The following is a 20,296-nucleotide window of genomic DNA, read 5'->3' on the forward strand; positions in this document are numbered from 1 at the left end:
ATTAACCGGCATGCTGCTGTCAATGAGCTCCATGCAGAAAATGAGGGCCAGTCCACGGAGGCCAGGCGGCTGCAGAGAGGCTGGAGCGCTCTGTCATTGTGCTGCCTGCTGAGGTGCAGTTGGCTGGCAGGCTGTTTGTTTTGGAAAGAGTTTCACCTCTTCTCAACCAGCATAAATGCTGGAGCGCTTGCTGTGTGTAACTGTGCCCAAAGCCAAGAAGCAGACAATAGGGAGCACTCCCAAATCCATCAAAGCTTACACGCACACACACTTCCAAACCAAGTTCACATGACCTTTGATAACTACATATAAAAAAGCTGATATATGTGGATCAGTTTGATAATGTTTTTTAAGACGGTCGGAATATTTGCACTGCAGTTGAAAATGTGTACCTGTTGAAGTGGCTGATCAGTGTATGTTGTAACTTTTCCACATGTTACACTTAAGCTGAAGCAAAGTTTTATTCTCCACATGTTTCTTATGGAGTGATTTTCCTAGTAATAATTTCTATGTAGTGATTCTTTGCAAAGTATAATCTTGCAAACCCAATAATTTCAGAAAATTATGAGGCTGTCTAAAGTAGTTTGCATTCATGAAATTACAGTCTGCAGATATAGTCTCATTTGCCAATGGAAACTACAGCCAAAGACAGAGTGAAACGGCCCTCTGAAGCGGCACACAATATTTTTGTGGTCTTGGCACAATTGTTCTGAAAAATAAAGAAAAAACCTGCTCAACAAATATTGTTTTCACAACAGGGCATTCGGAAATGATGGTCTCATTGTTATAGCGAGGACAGCAACAAAGAAGAGTCAATCAAGCCGAGAAGTTTTATGTTTGTTCCGAAAGTAGCTTAAGTATACTATTGCAGCTATTTCATCAGACTACTGTAGCTCAGAACTCAATGTTCTGCCAAATTTGTCACCGGTCATATTCCTATTATTAGAACATGTGATTGCATGACTGGTTTTCAGTATTTGACAGGTTTTAACAAAAAGAAGAGAATCTGATTTTGTATTGCCATGAATTACAATACATATATACATACCTTCAAAACCATGTATTCTCATTTTCAAACAAAAAAGCCAAACAATCCTGAGGGGTTGGTCTCAATAAGGAGAATACATTCCCAAACATTAAGTCATGAAGACTAATGGAAGGGATGAAGCAAAAAGTGACTGCAGCTGGTTTCATTTGCTTGTATGCTGAATGTAACACCCCGGTGTGTGCAGGATGATGCCAAACACTTTTGTTTCCTAACACAGTACAAAGATGTGAATCAGGTGAATCAGTGCCCCTAAATTGACTGGAGGTGTGACTGCCTGTCTCTTCGTGTTTGCTCTGTGATGGACCACAGACCTACTCTGCCTTCACACATAGTAAGACCAGATCAGCTTCAACTCCCCGCGACTACAAGTGAAACAGTGTGTGAAGATAATCGGGGAGTTTAACTAACACAACAAAAACAAAAACATTGGACCATCTAAACATTGAATCCTGCAACAAATTCCAGTAGCTGATGATGAAACATGATTAACACCATTTTCTGACACATATGCATGCATGCACACAGCAGAGCTTCATCCCTCATCAGTCAGCACAATAAATGACAAACAGTCACATGATTGAGCCTTGACACAGAAATCATTGTCATCTATTATGATAACAAGGCTGCGAGTAAAGACACTAGACTCTTGTCTGTTCTTGGAGAGAAGACAGGAGAAACAGGCTGTGCAACTGTCTGTGTATCTACAGTGATAATTTTATAGCCCATCGCTGGTGCTCACGCCATCTGGAGAATACAACCTCGGTAACTCATTCATATGCAAACACAAGCCAGGAAAGTTCCTCATATTAGGTTCCTTTATCTCAAACTCATTACACAGGCTCATGAAAGAACGGAGTGTGTGGGACACAGGATTACAGTCACTTCTGTTAAAAATCATATCATGAGTCATTCCAGTGAGATGAACGGCTGAAGGTCGCTGTTGTTGCCTTGAGTGTGAGGTCTGGTGACAGCCGAAATGGGGCAGGTGTAAAATTGTCTTCCATCCAGAAATATAATTCTACTGTCTCAATCGTTACAGCTTCATCTTCACCTCTTGTCATTCTACCACATTTTCTTCCATTATGTCTCATTTACTCTCGACCTGTCATCCTGTTTTTGTTTCCCCCACATCACTCGTTTCCTTGTCTCTCTCCGCCTTCCCCTCCACCTGCCTCCCTCACATCCTCTGTGAATTGTTGGTGGTTACAGGTGCCAGCGGTGCTTTGGCCAGAACACCAACAATGCAATGGCAGCATTGCCATCATCACTGGCCCACCTGGCTGTTGGCAAGCGAGCAGCTGGCAAATTGACTCTGCGTGCCAACACCTGGCAAAATAAATATTACTGCATGATGCTGCCACATCATATCCTTGAAAGAAGGTAAGCTGAATGAACAGCCAAATAAAACTGTTGTTCTCCACCAATAAGTGATTTCTGTGTATATTCTATTGTGCTTGATATTTGTTTTTGGTGGGGATTTATGTGGATGGATGGATGGATGGATGGATGGATGGATGGATAGATGGGCAGATATACAGACAGACGGGGCAGCACACAAAGTGGCAGGAAACTGCTCTAATGTGTGAAAATGCCTGCCAGAGAAATTTAATTTGTGATGGTGATTGGCTGTCGAGTGTTGAGCCTCCTGAGGAGCTTCAGCTCTCATGCAGGATGCTCTTCAGCCGCAGCCGCAGTCGTCAGATGAGGAGGTGATGAGTGAAGGAAGAGTGACATGGAGGGGTCAGTAGTTGTCTCTACTATATGTAGTCATTGATATTTAAGTTGTGTTCTGTGTGTGATTCAGATCATAGTTTTTTTTAACAACAACAAAAACTGCATTTATTAGAATTCAAGCTGCACTTCACACAATAGAATGCTGATGATACTTTATCCAAACAGACCTGAGGTATAAACTTGTCATTGGTTGATTTGCAAATCTTCTGCTTAAAATGCTATGTGTGTGTGTGTGTGTGTGTGTGTGTGTGTGTGTGTGTGTGTGTGTGTGTGTGTGTGTGTGTGTGTGTGTGTGTGTGTGTGTGTGTGTGTGTGTGTGTGTGTGTGTGTGTGTGTGTGTGTGTGTGTGTGTGTGTGTGTGTGTGTGTGTGTGTGTGTGTGTGTGTGTGTGTGTGTGTGTGTGTGTGTGTGTGTGTGTGGGCAGTAAGCCACCCTCTTTATCTATCCCTGGCAAGGCCCTGGCACCTCGGGTGTCTGCCTGGCTGAAGCAACCCCAAACCCAACAGCATGTGGGAGGTGTTAGTCAACAATACAAACAACACTCACATCCCGCACCCCCACCCTGTCTAACACCTTGCCTCTTCTCTGACAATGCTCCTTTATAATACTTCTGGTTGAAATCATCACATTAGGCCTGATAGCATTCTCCTTCTGCTTGACTGGCTGGGGGCCAGTACAAAGAGGGGACATGGGGGGGACACAGACAAGGTTAATAAAGGCAGATGGGCTACCGTCTGACTGTTTCATGGGTTGCTGTTGCAAATATTTCTACTAACTCAAATGCATGGTTTCTTTCATAGAGATCACCTTGAGTGGAAGGGTCAAAAAATGTATTTAAAATAGTGAAATTGGGTATAAACCGCCTTTCTTTACAGCAGTGGTTCTCAATTATTTTCTGTCACGCCCCCCCTAGAGGACAGAATTTTTTTCAGCCCCCCCCCCCGAATTGTACTACCATTGAGAACTTGATAATATTTATTTATTTACCTGTATAAACCACTGTATGAGTTGCTGGCACCAGCATTCTGCATACAATCGCCTGATTATCAAAATAAATCTCTATGGTGTGAGGTTTTATGCACCTTGCGATGTGGTGGGCAACTTTGTAAGAGGCTAACAGGCTTTTTTGTTTACTGATGCCGCGCTGACACAATGACCGGCTTGTTGGCCATACTCATGGAGTTTACCATGAAACAACTCCAGTGGCTTACTGACATAACGGGTGTATGGTCTCCAGGTGTATGGTCTCCAGGTGTATGGTGTATGGTCTCCAGGTGTATGGTGTATGGTCTCCAGGTGCCGTCTTCATTTATTTGGTTTCATGCTCCGCTGCCAGAGTTTTTAGGCATAAAACACAAACGGGTGTTTCCTGGTTTCCGACGTGTTCACGGTAAACCCAAGGGCGACGTAGCATCGTCATATCTCCTGCTCTTACTAGCTTTATGTTTACTGTCACCTGTTTTCTTTTCCTCTGACGCCTCATCCTTTTTTCTTTTCACTCCTGTCAGAAACTTCTCCACCTCTCCTCCTCCTCCGCCAGCTCTGTGCACCGTGCTCATGTGTAGTACTTCTTCTTCTCTACTGGTTGAACAGGCAGCCTGTTGATTAGTTTGAGCACTGCTGCCACCTAGTGGCTGGAGGCCCTTTTTTTATTGTTCAAGCATGAATAAAGACACTAATACTGAAAGTCGCGCCCGCCTCGCGCCCCCCCTGACACCCCACCACGCCCCCCCAGGGGGGCGCGCCCCACCATTTGAGAAGCACTGCTTTACAGTGACACTTTTATCCAACTTAACAGAACAACAAGTACCTCTAAAATGGTGTTGATAAGAAAGCAAGTGGGCAGTTATCTGCTGCAGTGGAGTCGTGACAGTTTGTTGGATTACAGAGATTTTAATATCTATTATACATAATGCAGCATCAACAAAACGACAGTGGCTTGGATGATGGGGAAAGTTCACACAGGAGCTGTCGGCTATATGCTTTGTTACAGCACAAAACGGGTAGCGCTCATTACTTTACATTTCAAACACCAACACAGAGATAGAAAATGAAATAGTGAGGCCTGACATTTATAGAAAACAGGGTTTTTAGGAGCAAGCTCCACGCAACGGGCACACAATATCAGCTACTGCGTGTAAAAACGTTGACATTCAGACTGAGCCACTTGCTTATAAAAGAACACACACAACAAATAAAGCCTGTAGATTGTCTGCTGTAATCCTTTAATTGTATAGACTGAATAACAGCGAGGGAGAGGCACAGACAAGAGGGACTGACAAAAACAGGAACGACTATACAGTATTGAGTTATATAAGATTAAACCAGAGAAGACGGACGCAAATCCCCCCAAATACAAACGGTAATAATACGCAATAGATGTGTATTTTGTTATTTCATAACAGCAAAATGTTTGTGGCAATATGTCTGCTGGTGTTTTTCTAAGTCCTCGACGAAGGAGAATATGTTTTCTGTGTCATTTGTTTGCTTGTCTGTGTGTCACCAGGAGGAAATACCCCTTTCCACCCCCCATTTCAATAAAATTTAAGTGAAAGAGTACACCGAGGGCAAAGGACCAGGCCATCAAATTTTGGAGTGGATCTGACACACTGGGTAGAAAACATTATGTTTTAATTTCATTGAGTGATCAAGAAAGCACGATTGGACTACTAAGTGTTGCACAACTTGAAATGCTGTAGATGGTAATGAAGTCGCAGAATCACACTTCGGATTTGCAGATACTAGAATTCTACATTTACAGCCACAATTTCATGGGGCTGCAACAACTTGCAATGAGGTCAAGACACCAAAGATGTGAAAAGAAGCTACTTTAATTAGCTCCGATTTTCACTTGGAATCACTCCGAGTCAGTACTAACTTGCCTCGTACTAAAACTGTAAGAATCTTGCACAAACTCCCATCACAAAAAAAAAACCTAGACAATTCAGAAGTGACCATATAAATATGGAATATCTTCACAATTTTGCTATGAATAGCAAAATTGTGAACAAAAAAGTGAATATGCTGCTGAATGAAGAAGCCAACCTGGAGGCAGATTTCTGACTCTTTCTTATTTGCTGAAACTATATTACAAAAGGTTCCAAGTGGATCTGAAAAATACACAAAGCCTATTTTTCAGAAATATAGCGTTTTTATAGGTTTTAATTCAATGTGTTTTTGAGTTTTTGGTACTTATGCGAATGAAAAAGGTGCTGAAGAAAATAAAACAATGTTGCCATAAGTAACAGTTTTGGAGGTACCTATTTTTTGTCCACACATGTAGATTTACATTTAACAGATGAGTTTGATTGTTGGCTTCAGCAGATCTCTACGTTGTCATTGTACATTATTAGTTCTGTATTTCTGAGCGCTCAGGGCTATATTCACATTTACGAGGCTCTCCATAATCATTATTTCTTTTTTGAACAAGCACATTGTAATGTACATTCACCAACGTATGTATATGTTGCATTTTATTTTATACGGATAACATGAAGCCTGGTTGAACTGTGATGTTAGATCCTTTGTTGTCAAAAGAGAATGGCAGGAAATCCTGCATATTTAATTCATTCATATACATTCCTGTCATTTTCTTTGGCTTTCCCCTTTTGTTACATAGTCTCATTTATTCCCCCCACACACACTGTGATATCTGTCACAACACATCAGTGTGCCAAATGGAAAGTTTACCTATTTCCTGACCCATATGAAAGGTTATCTTTATAAATATTCCAAAACCCAGACTTTCCCACCTATTACCATAAAAGTAAACACGACCACCGATGGATTCTTCATCTTAATGCACATTTCTATCACTCACCTATTCAAAGCTCCCCCAACCTTTGTGCTGCTGTTTACCACTAAATTCTTTTCCCCTCCTACCCATTACTCACACAGAGCTGAGGATTTTACCTGGGAGATCAACCATAGATTTGTACTGCTGGTGACGGCTCTGCTCCATTGGGGCATTTGGAGATACAGCTGATGGATGGGGGAGTTCTGGGTTATCACTTTCCCCAAACAGGTCCTCCCCAGTTGCTCATGGATTTGAAGCAATGTTCTTGTCTCTGCCTGCTTCAGTAAAGTGGTGCTTGTAGGTTTTTTTTGTAGGTTGTTTCTTTAGTGCAAACAGTACTTTTGCAAATAAGTCAATGTTTTTATGCTATTGCCATTGTATAGTATTGCATAACAAATAAGAAACTTGGAAAAAAAAGAGCAGATATATCAAAAAAAAAAAAAAACAGTATTCAGTATATATTCAGCCAGTTATGATAAATGCAAAGTCAAAATACTTTTGAAGAACCTCATACAAACTGTTTATTTAGTTTGATATTTCAAGTCACGATAAAGAATATTTAATAGATGATACTTAACATGTCTTATAAAATATCACAAACACTTGAAAAAGAGCTGTCATCTGTATAGGCAAAGTATATGAAGGACAGCTGAGATAACTGATAATGGTTACTGTTATCCTCAGAGCAGGTACATTAACAATCCCATGTAACATACTGATTTTTAATGAGAGAAAAACTCTGAGGTGAGGTGTCACATGAGACCCCTCTGTGAACATGCCAGCAAATCATTGTCAAGAGTTTTGGTTTATGATCAAAATCTATTGTCGTGTGTGTTGACCAGAGATTTTCAAAGTGTGTATTTTCTTCAATGCAAGGTACAACTACAGCTTATCTTTGAAAAACACAGAACTGAACTAATAGCAATGAAGACCAAACACTTAATGAATTTGCAAAAAAATTATAATTTTCACAGTTATGATAGCTACTATTTATAAATACTTTAAAGTGAGAGAATTGAACTACCTAAAGAGAAGGTATGCACTTTTTTTAATTGCCTTTGGATCTCAATAAATGTTAACAACCAAACATCAACAAGTCTGACATTCAGTCAAACATTACTACTTTTAACTCCATTCCTTCAGGCTGGAAGCTTCCTGTGAGGCTGCAGTGCTAACCACTTCTCACTGTGAACCCCCCCCCCCCCCCCCGATTTCTTTTTCGTCTCCAGTCCTGCACTCTTCCTCCTCTCTTCACACACAGTGGCCACCGCTTCCTCCTGTTCGGCCATGGGGGGTCTCCATGAGGGTGTTTAACTTTGTGACCTACTTGTTCTTCTGGCTCACTTCCATGTGGGGGTTGAGAAACTGCCCTTCGATGGTATCGAAGGTGATGATGCTCGCCGTTTCAACTTCATCCTGGCGAGACTGGACACTGCTTCTCAGGTCCTGCATCTCCTCCTGCGTCTCTCTCAGGTCGGGCCTTGGTGGTCTCTGTCAAGGCGTTCAACTTTATGACTGCCTCACTCTTCTGGCTCCCTTCAACTCGGAGGTTTTCACAATCAATGTATTTCAGGTGCAGAGCATCCGGCAGGTTGAAAATCTGCTCATTAAGCTTGTTGAAGGTTATGCGAGCCGTTTCAGCTTCATCCCCAGATTGGAGCTCTTCCTGCATCCCTGTCAGGAGTCGGTCCTTCTCCTGGGCGTCAGAGTCCTTTTGCTGCTGTTCACGCTCTAAAGCAGTGACCCGGCTTCTTCAAACTTCCTTTTCCTCCTGCAATTTCTCCTTCTCATCCTCCAAGTTGCTGAAGGGATGGTGCAACTTGTTGTACTCTGCAACCATTTCCACACTGAAGTTGTGGTAGTAGATCAAGGCCTTACGCAGGGCCTGGACTGGGGGGTGGGGGGATTTTGTGCTGCTAGTGTCGTGCAGTATGTTCTCCATTTCTGAACTAGTTGCTTGTTGTTTTTTCACAGCGCAAGTTAGCATTTTTCCATCTTGTGGCTCACGAGTGTGAGTGTGGATGTGAAGCTGTTGATGTGAAAGGAGCTATATGCCTCTTATGACGTATGCAAATTATGCCACGACCCCAGCCAGAACATTGAAAAAAAAAAAAGGGTTTTGCATTAAGGAAGGAAAGTTTTGCATGAACTCAAATAAAGATGTTACCTGCTGGATTGTTTTTAATATCTACTTGATTTATTTTGTCCTCTGGCACATTGGCTCTCCTGTTAGGAGGCTAATGGAGATTGTTTGCACCGGGAGATTTGAGCTGAGAAAGTGCTATCACACCTCCCGCTGTACACTCCAGCTCCAGTTACCTTGACTGTAACGTTTGCCAGAATGAGCAGAGCGCCCTGTTGGGAGCAGGTCTGTGCTGGATTGCTCCGAGTTCGGCAGTAACACTTATATTAAAGCCAATCTCTACGAAAAAAGAAAATAAAGGGCTCCACAAGGGTCAGTCAAGAAGCACTAGACTATTTATATGTAAATTCTTTTCAACCAAACACATTACCTTCTTTTCTTTTTTTTTTGTCAGCGCGAGGCTGTTTAGTTGTTGCCTGAGTCCATAGCTGGTGATTTGATTGGAGAACGATAATCTCAACGTCAGATTTGTACGAGTGGGATTTACTTTACCTGCCTTAGGCCATCTTTGCTGTTCTGCATGATCCTCAAGGCGTAGTTAGAGCGCTGTCCTTTGCTGTTGAATTCAATGTGGCCTGTAAGACCTTCCAGTTCTACCTGTCCACACACAGACATGCACAAAGCTACACGTTAAAAGGCTTCATTGAGAATATCCACCTGCTCTGCAGCATCAGCCATGGATATAACTCATGGTTTCATTGCCTGGACAGCTTCGCTTTTGAAACAGTATGCATCAAATTTAAACTAACAATGTGAAGACAAGGCTGTAATAACCTCAATTTACAGCAAAAAGAGCAGTGATTAGTCATGTCTACTTCCTCTGAGTGAGAAAGACAAACCGTCCGATATCCAACACGTGTCATATTTAAGTATTTTGATCAGTTACAGCCATTTCCGCCTAACAGGAAAACACATTTTATTCACTGACAGCACATCTTTATCTCTTCTCCTCCATTGTCTCTCAGTATTATGTGGCAATGAGATAAACTGACCTAGCGGATAGAAAGTGTATCTTTAAATGGGATGACAACGCAGGCGTTATCTACCATCAGTGAAAAGATCTTTACTCTGAAATAACCAATTAACACGCAAAAAGAGAAGCAATGATGGAGATTTCAGAAATCTTCATTATATAACATGATCTAATTAAAGCCATTACCTGTCAGATTATCATGTCAGTAAATATGAAATGACTAGCTCCTTTTGCCTAAAGACTAGAAACAGGGAAAAACAGCCAACCTGGCTCTCATGAAAGGTAATAAAATCCACCAAGCGAGACGACCGAGAGTAATTACACTTTTTCACATTGGCTGTGGCTCAATTCTTGAATGACAATTCGCCTTTATGAAACAATTATTGCAAATCTATGAACAATTGCTTGATTGGTATTGGTGTGACAAACGGTTTCTATACTTGACAACAGTTTGCACTGCGCATGGATTGGAAGTGACGAGTAGGAAATATGTGAAACATTTCCCTTGTGAGGAAACGTATGTTTGGGAGAGTATTTCTTTGTTATTTCCCAGAAATAAATCTTGCATCGCTGGGAAGAATGATGCTTTTACTTTTTCTTTGTGGCTGAGTCTTGTTTGGTGTAGTTTAGTAAATTGGACTGAAGTTTAAAAGAACAGGACATAGAGAAGACAAGATGAAAAGATATTGACAAGATATTTTCTTTTTTTTAAGAGGACATTGCTGGCCCTCACAGTGAGGGGTTTATCAGAGACTGGGTCAAGAATTTGGGAGTGGAGAAACACTTTGTGAACACCATGATTTTTGTTGCTGTGTATTGTTCTTCCACGTACGACTGAGGCTCAAGTAGAATATGCTTGTGTGTCTCATTTCTCCATGTTTCAATCACCCAATCCACAAAACCAAAGTTAGCAGCAGAGCAGAGACAACATCATTCATAGGAAAGGTCTACATATTTAGCTTTACTGGTCATCCCACAAATGTGTATTCCTTGCAAATGTGACAGGATTTTGAAGTGTAATAATCAAGTGTTCCACTGGTATTAGATTTACAAAAGACTAAATTACAAAACACAAAATGAATTTACAATGAAAACTGGGTCATTTATGCTATAAAAGGCTTTTCACATTTGTTATTTTTTACTGAACTACCAGATGCTGACACTGTCATGGAGCTGTTGTGTTTTAGGTGTTACTGTTAGACACAGACCCAGTTTGTTTCAGGTCTTCATAACAGCTGTGTAAACGTCACAGAGGCAGAATAGGGTGTTCAAGTTATTTTACTTCAATTGTGCTTCTGCACGGGCATTACAAGACGTATCAGAGGTGAAGTGGTGCTTGTGTGTGAGCTGGTACAATGGGACTTAACCCATAAATGCAGGGCTCATCCTGCCCCTGTCTCACCTCTGATGGTTGAAGACTACCTGTGCCTGTATTCACGAAGCGTCTCAGAGTCCTCTCAGGGAGCTCCTATCTTAGCCTAAAGGTTCCTAGCAAGGAATTCTTAGCTTAAAAGTGATTCAGGAAATGTCTAAGAGTAACTCTTAGCAAGGAGTTGACAGCAACTTTTATCTTAGTGAGGAGATGTGGTTGACCTCGTTGCTATGTATGATGCAGTCAGCTGAAAGCTGTGATTGGTTGTTAGAGAGAGGGAGACAGAAAAAAGTGTTTTAACTGGTGGAAATGTATTTCAATGGACGGCCACAATGGCTTCCTGAAGGACAATGTATTATAAAAAAGACAAGAATTTAGAAATCACCAGACATGAGTCATCCTTAAGAAGATTCAATAATATAATCTGCAAAAGTAGTTTGATAAAGTGAAATGTTTATAGATGATATTCCCATTCCTATTGCAATCAGTCAGAAAGTGCAAGTTGACTTTATTTGCAATAAACTCAGCAATTTAGTGAAAACATTTAAATGAACACAGGGTTGCCAGTTATTATATTAGACAAAGAGGGAACAGTTGTTCATGTTTTAATCAGTGATGTTTTTCAGCCGATAAATAACTTGTTGACAATATATTTCAAACATGGTTCTTTACAAAAACACAGACTTGGATTATGTTGAATACTCATATAAATGTGTATTAATAGTCACAATTAGAATGAACATCCTATAGCTCTGATGTCTTCAGTGATGGCAGATATTAATGTTAATTTGGGAGCTTTGGAGATGTTGGCTTGGGGATGTTTCTACCCACAGAGAGTTTCCTGTTTCCAGTCCAGTCTATTCTGTACATGAGAAATATTACGAAACTATTACTTTATGTCAGTCTCATCACCTCAACACATCCAACAGAGGCAATCTTACCATCCTTAGGTAATTCATAAGGCTGGTGCCATGCTCCCAGATCTTGGAGGACTTGCATGAGAGCTGAGTGGCGCCAACGTTCTGGCTCCGGTTCAACTCCTGGACCGCTGCCACGACAGCGTATACCGCATCAAAGAGCAGAGCTGACGAGAGCTGCAGGGAGAGCAAGAGAGAGACAGAGAGAGAAAACGAGGCAGAAAGGTGAATAATTCCACACACACACTCAAACACACACACACAAACCTGGAAATGCTCAAAGAACACACACCAAGTGCAACGTGTCAGTGGTTAGCGGTCAGTGAGGGGTTAACCGATCCCCGGAGTGGTGGTGAGATTATTCCATTAGATCATTAGAAAGACTCTGATCTGCTGACAGCGTTGGAAGCCGCCCCCCTCCCTCCCTCTCTCCCTCTCTCTCTCTCTCTCTATCTCCCTCACTCCCTCGGAGCAACACTGTCCTTCCTGCTCTTATCCCCAATGAAGCTGGCACACCCTAACCATTCCAATTACCGCCTGCCTTTCTCAGGCAGGACCAGAAAACAGTGGGAGCGGCTGCTTCTCCTCTCATCTCTCATGTACCAACGTCCCCTTCGTCACAACCGCTGCATGCCACTATGTGCGTTTTAATAACATGTACGATGCCCTGGCTACAAATGATGGAGCGCCTGTGTCTCCCTGTCTTGTGTTTTGTGAATATTGATACAAAGCTGAAAGGGATTGTGATGCACTGTAAATTTGTGAGGCTAAAGAGAGCTACAATAGGCCATTAAACTGCAAAACAGTGATGTATTGCAACCTTGAATTGGCTAATGTAATTGGTAAATTGCACATTAAGAGCAATACGATGTAAGCAAACAGCCTGTGAAGACACTACAGCCACAGATCGATGCATTTTAGCTTTGACTTATGGGCATAATGTCATTGTGGTGCAAAACAAAAGGAGACTGTTAAGTCAACCCTGCAGAGTAAATGAGGAATGCAGCAATCTCGATTATATCCTACCCATTATTATCTACCTCAATGTGAAGCAGATAATGTCCTTCCTCTAGTCCGCCACCTTGTGTGCAAGCCTGGACTCTATTAGCAACTTTTTATTGGCTGACCTGTACAGCAAGGGTGGACTTTGTTCCAAGTTTTACTTGGTCTTATAATGAATACGAGACTACAGGGTCACAGGGGCCTGACATTAGTGGCTGGACACCACTGATGAAATACTGTGGTCTGCAAAACTGTCCAGGAATAGATAACACGTATTTTACTTTATTCACACATTGGGAAGCATCCAGCAATGAGTGAAGAAAAGAAAATATTACCATATTCACAATGAGCATTTGATGAATATTACATTTTGTCGCCTTGATTCAAAATCAAAAACAATGCCTTGCATTCGTCCCGCCACTTCCTCTGCTGCTCAAGATGGGATGTCATCACACTATTGACGTCATCACCACGGCAACAGAACACAGCAAGGTAAACAAAGGTGAAGTCACAGTCCCAGAACTCACTGACAAAGTAGCAGGAGCTCCCTTGTCACTGTGTCTTGTCAGTTCAGGGCCAATTATGCTAAATGCTTCACACAGTCCACCCGCTCCTTTGTCCTGGCCATGTCCATTGATTTCCGCATGATAAGGACATTTTAATAACATGATTGAGGTGGTCTATTTTGAGCACATCTGTTCTACTACGACCTCTGGATGGTAGAAAGGTCAGCTGACATGTGTTCTCATGCTGATTAACGTCAGCATAAAAAGGGTTTGTTTATTAATTATTTACTATTTTGTTGATAGTAAGAACTTGTAGACCTGATGACAACCTCTAAAATATCACTACTCTGGACTTTGGAGATTAACTGTGATAAGATTCTTTTTTAAAAAGTGTCTTCAGTATTCTAACTATTTACTGCTATAAACCTACTTTTTTTTAAATCACCAATTAAGAGTGAGGTCAGGTTTGATGATGCAAGTTCAACAACATAACATTTCACATTCCCTTTCAAGCACGCCCAACCTCCACCCTCACCTAAAAACACACTGTGACAGCAGTTTGATGAAAAGTAGTGATTTAGAAAATCAAAATAGGAAAATGTATCCCTCTGTCAGGGTGACACTGAGGATGGCCTGTATGTGCCTCTGGGCCATATGTTTGCCACCTGTGCTATAAATTCATCATCATTTTGGTGAGTTTATTCAAAGTTGAGATCACAAATGTGTTAATTTCGGCTCTTACAGCAAGATTACAAATGGCGTAACATAATTAAACTCGGATTCAAAGCAATACAATTTCTATTCTTGGAAATCTTCCTGTGCTCCAAACCTTTGCCCCATCTACCTACACATTCTCAGTTAAGCTCTCTTAACAAATCACCATCTCTGAACGCGCTGAAAGCATCAGCTTGAAGAGGTCACAGGCACACGCTCGCTGAAACCGGTAGAACGAATGAAAAGGCATATTATCTGTGTGCATGTGGAAATGGGTTAATCAGCTTCTTGCTCTGCCATCGTCAGCCTTTATTCTCTCTGGTTATTAGCTAATTAGACACAAGTCTTAATTGCCGAGGGCTCACTAAGCATCCGAGTGACCTGCTGCGCACAGAACATGCTTTTTTTTTTTCTTTTTTCCATGCTGTGTTCAAACTATTCTTAACCTGTTTCACTGCCCAGCATGTGTGAAACAGAAGGGGTTGATGAGAGTGTGTAAGAGTGGATTTGTTTCATTTATAACTTTCTCTTAACTACAAACACTGAGGACTCATTTATTAAAAAAGCTTCACTTAATTTCTGGCTACTAATGAACCCCTCCAGCAAACAAAAAGCAAGAAAAGGCAAAAGAGGCAGATTTTCTTTTCCACCCAGATGTATTAATATTATTTTCCACTCAAATTCTGAGCAGCTATAATATTTCTGATAAAGTATAGTGTTTCTTTAAAAAAAAAAAAAAAAAAAAAATTCCAAGGCTGAACATTTTGTGACATTTTCATAGTGAGTTTAAGCTTCATTTAACATCAAACTCATCTTCTCATTGTAAGTTTGTGCTTTCCTTTCACAGTCCAAAAGCCTGAATTTAAAGGGTTAGGGTTAGTGAATTGGTGACCAAAGCTGTGCTCTCTGTTTGAACAGGTCTGTTTGCATCCTGTCTTTTGCCTCCTGACTCCTACTGAATAAAGCAGCGTATGCAATGAATGGATTACTGGGTTGGTTAAAACATATAATTCTATTTCTGACTAGCTAACAATAAAACAGTATTCCCTTGTTTGTTCTGACAGCTGACAATTTAATGCTGATATGACGTTCCGTCAACATTTTTATGGACAACACTGGGTGGGTGAATTGGTAAAAGTATTTAGCGAGAGAGATTCCTCACAAGGCAGATGATGGCCTGGGTGATATAATAAGGATGACAGAGGTGTGATCATAATGCTTCATTGTCAAATAAGACTCAGTATTTCTGTTATGTATCTATAAATAGAGCCCACAGCCAAAATTGAACTATTTTTGCTGGGCTCCCAATGCAAAACTGCAATTGTCTTCATTTAAACATCTGTAAACAGTGGTTTGGTAATTTTCAGGCTGGTTCAAAGTCAAAATCAAAGTCACTTATTCAAATATGCAGAGCGCAGTGTGCTAAATCTTGACATAGAGATGCAGTTAAGATGGGAGCAGGGGTTTAGGGAGGGTAAGTAGCTGTGTACTTCCTCTGAAACAGATTTAACAAGGAAGCTGCCATTTTAAATGTAATAGGAAAGGTGGGGACTGATGCTAATGAGCTGTCTGGATAACAACAACTGCCTACGGCAACACCTGAAATTACAGCAGTTAACTGGATAAATGTCATCTCTGCGTATTTCAGAATATTTCAGTGTCTCTGTGACTTTTTCTCTGTGTTAAGTACAAAAACTGTCAAGCTTAAGAAGGTTCTGTTTGAACAAGGCAAAAACATATATAAAATGGGGCTCATCTGTTATTTTCACACACACTAAAAAGGATTGTTTTAGGCTGTTGTTTTGTTACTTTTTTGTAACCTTCATTGGACATTGGGGGGGGGGGGGGGGGCAAAGGAGGACCTCTGATAATGATTAATCACCAATCATAGCTAATAAACTAATATACACACATATAACATCATCTTATGTGCAGCAGTAAAACCAAAATTTGGATTGGAATTGTGTTTAAAAGCTTGATTATTCCTCTGTTTACGAGTCAGAAAACACTTTCTGAATATGGACTTCTCAGGAATCCATGTTTTTTTTTGTTTTCTTTGTTAATTGTTTGAAAGTGTTAGAATCTTCAGATGGACACCAATGAACTGTACTTTCTCTTTTTCAAGAGAAATGTACCTTTTTCAATGTGTCAACAGGCTTGTTTCTCAGCAGTCTTGGGCACGTTGCAAAATATGAGTCACTGATTACAGACATCAGTTATCTGAAGGATGATACTCAATAATGTGAACGTTAATAGTGCTTAAAAATAAACTGATGAACTATTGCAGTGATTTTAAAGAGCTGTTCAGACTTCCGCTGGTCTTTTCTCTGCGTAATTCTTTTGATCTTTGGTAGATCGTTGACGATCATATGGTAGATCGTCAATGATCTACCATATGAATACTTCTGCTTTTTTACATTTGGATCCCCATAGTTTTTGCTGGGGGAAATATGAGGTAGTGCTGCTGGGGTGGAAGACAAAACATCTACAGCATGTGAGTAATATATGTTTAATGCTCCTATTGCATTACAGGCACTGTATATTGAGATTAATGTCAATTATCGAGACAGTCTAATGGCATCAAGTCATGTTGCAGTCAGGGGGACTGAGTGAGTTTAGAGTTGAAGAGGCTCTCCTCCAGTAAACAGCAGTTTACTGAAATCATTAAGGGTTAATTCTTCAATGGAGAGGATGGCGTTGGATAATGTTAATGTTATATATATATTTATATGTTAACTATATATAAAAACATTCTAACAGTTAAAGTTACCAGTTGTCTTGTTAACATTAAATTGTACAGAAGGATCTAAAAACCATGTTGGTGTTGTAGGTCTCAGCAGAAGTACTGTCAGTTTAAATACCATGTTGGTGATGTTGGTAAGATATTTGTATGGAAACCAACCGGGGTCCCAGCAAAGGGTGCGTGGTCACAGTTCTCTTGCCAGGATCGGTTGAGGCTGAGGACAAAATCCTGGAAGAAGGGATGTGTTTTGTTGAAGACTGAAAACCCGACGACGTTGACTCGTTGGTCCACCACATCGTCGAGTCGAAGTAAAGAGAATTCCTGTAGGAGGCAGGCGCACACACACACACACACACACACACACACACACACACACACACACACACACACACACACACACACACACACACACACACACACACACACACACACACACACACACACACACACACACACACACACACACACAAAGACAGGGGGAGATTACTGGATTATAAATGAATGCGGCTCAATTCAATAGGAGCTGTCATACTCGACCATAATGTGTTTGATTTAGACAAATTGTTATATTGAATTATTGCCAAAGTAAAAAGGGTTCGTCAGGGGACGTTTACATTTGATTTAATCTGTCTGACTCACTTTTCATTAACTTCTGTTATTCCAGTTGATTGACATGAAAACTCTGCAATTCATTCATTTTAAACTATTTAGCCATGCATCACCGGGCAAAAGCATGCATAAACTGGCCATGTGTACTTTTTGATGTGCTGGCCACTGTATGAATACTAGATTTAAAATGTAACAGGCTCGAAACCAAAGGAGAAGAGTACCAGCTGGAGGTGGGATACTCGGGTGAAAAAGCAAAGGACACTAACACTGATAGATGACTTAGAATTGAAATCAAGGCATATTGAAATGCTCTGGGTCAGGAGACGAGGAAAATGCAAGTAATTTGTTATTTGCCTCCTTTGCTTCAGGGACAAGCTACTTTTTTGTGCCTGGGGAAGAGCAGTCTGGGGAAAGGGCGAGGCAGAGATGAAGAAGAACTGCAAAAAAAGAGAGGAGGAGGTGAAGGTGGGACTAGGGATGGACATCTCCTGAAGGTTAATAGAGGTGTCAGAACCCAGTCTCCCCTCTGGTGGCTGCCTACCTGCCAGCCTTTTGTGCCATCTCACTTATGACAGCCCAGACTGAGCCAGCCTACCAATCTATCCAATGCCACGGAGCAAGAGGACCCCGGCGATAAGAAGGGTTGGTTGAGAAAGTTAGAGAGATTTCTGCAGAATGTGTAGGGCGAGAGGAAAGACACAGCATGTGGAAACAGATGTGATTAGACCTGTGAACAGTGGGAAACACATTGGACGTGAACAGTGAATGTAAAACAATGAGGCACATTAATGAGAGCCAGTACATGGATGGCAAACTCACTTGACGCACGTTGCCTATTTTCGCTTCTGCCGTCTCAATTTGGAACACATGATCAGTCACATTCACCCATTCACACAGTAATACACCAGTGGTGATGGCTGCCATGCGAGACGCTCATGAACAGAGATTAGGAGATGGCACGTCTGAGCCACAGTAGTAATCCGACCCAATGCTTCACCCAATACCACACAATCAATGTTCATACTACGTGATTTTTACTTAATGTGAAGAAGACACACTATTCACACTGAAGCTGGAAAAAAGTAAACTCCTAGAAAAAAAAAAAAAAAAAAGACATTTTACTGGAAAGTTCCACAAGTGGTGTCAATGAATTTCACTTTAGAAATAAAACAAACATCCGCTGATGTAACCCATGCTCCATAATACTTTAATACCGAGTGAGCACGCAGCCAAATTGACACCAAAGGCACTACTGTAGATAGAAAGAGTCTCAAAGCCTCAAATAAGAGCAAAATGCTTGAAGGAATCTTCGAAACTGGTCTCTGTAGGACTACCATAATTAAACTAAACAGGTTTGGCTGATAAAGATGTGTGTTTGTGGGGAAAGTACTACATACGGTATAAAAAACGCGAATCTGTGAAGTACAGACATTGCTGACGACATATAAAATCTATTCAGAATGGATGTGGCTCAGCTGGTCGAGAGGGTTCTCTTCCGATCCACAGCTTTGGCCAATCTCACCCTGTACATGTGTCAAAGTAAGATTGAGCAAAATAATCAACCCCAGTATGACTCCCAATGGTGTGTGCACAGCTTACATGGCAGCTATCAACGCCGGTGTATGACTGTGACTTTGACTGATCTTGCAAAAGGTGTTGAGACTGCTGAAGTAAGAAAAAAATGTTCTTAATGAGTGACAGACCATCTGCTTCTTGTCAAAAACACTTTTAACAGAATATTAGGAGTAGGAATATAAGGAGGAGATGGACATGGACTTTGGGAGACGATGAACTGTAACTTTAGACAAACGCACACTCACATCAAGGTGCAATTTAGCAACACCAATTCACCTTATGTGCATGTTTTTGGACTGTGGGAGGAAAACTGGAGTACCCAGAGGAAAAATATTTGAACCCACGGCCTTCTCGCTATGAGGCGAGAGCAGTGGAACAGTTCCACTGTGCGGTGTAGTATCACATGCAATTCCCAAATTCAAACATCTGTTTGTTTGCATGTGACATCAAGCATGCAATAACCTGCAAAATGCAGGTAAACTGAAAGCACAAGCCATTATTGTGAGCATCATTTGGAATTTTAATGCTAAATGTAAACACTGAACACGAATATTAAATATTCACAGGTTTGCTTCTGGATATGCCATGCAGATCATGCCATGTTTTGATCAATTCATGCAGAAAGTAAATAAATAAATAAATGAAATGACAGATTTATTTGGTGACTGCGGGTGCCAGAAAGCTAAACTGATACAAAAAAATCAGGCTGCAAACAAAAACAATGATCAAAGCTGCAAACTAGTGTGCTTGCTTTGAAGTGACCTCCTGTCATGAAGTAACCCAATCATGTGAGGTATCAGCTCCATGTAGCAGTTCCAAAGCTTAACAAAAAACAAACAAACAAAAAAAACAAAAAAAACAAAAAAAACACGTAAAAACACATTTTCATAAGCCAGAGAAAAACCTTGATGGGCTCCTGGAGATTTCAAAGCTTACAAAGTCTGTGGCAGACAAATGAAAAACAGAAAAATGTCCTTTTCATCTGTGAGAGGAAAGTGGATGAAAGAGGATTAGGTAAATCAGATAATGGACGTACAGACAAAGAGAGCGGGTAGGTCAGTGAATTAAATAACTGATAAGCACGTAGGTGGAAAAGGCTCTCAGACCAAGAGCAGACACAGCGTGAGTCACTCCAAAGTAGAGTCTCTAGAGGGGGACGGCATG

General features: G+C 41.0%; 1 protein-coding gene across 1 annotated transcript in view; it reads right to left on the reverse strand.

Moving 5' to 3' along the window:
* The window catches only part of grik4 (glutamate receptor, ionotropic, kainate 4), a gene marked incomplete at both ends in the record, with an annotated part of 199,642 nt that overhangs the window by 49,047 nt on the left and 130,299 nt on the right, over positions 1–20,296 (reverse strand). Inside the window, 3 exons of the mRNA XM_080512931.1 lie at positions 9,214–9,318; positions 12,008–12,160; positions 17,108–17,269. Of these exons, the coding sequence (XP_080369057.1) occupies positions 9,214–9,318; positions 12,008–12,160; positions 17,108–17,269 (420 nt within the window). The remainder of the gene's footprint in view (positions 1–9,213; positions 9,319–12,007; positions 12,161–17,107; positions 17,270–20,296) is intronic.

Source organism: Blennius ocellaris, assembly GCF_963422515.1.
Source record: "Blennius ocellaris genome assembly, chromosome: 2".
NCBI lineage: Eukaryota > Metazoa > Chordata > Actinopteri > Blenniiformes > Blenniidae > Blennius > Blennius ocellaris.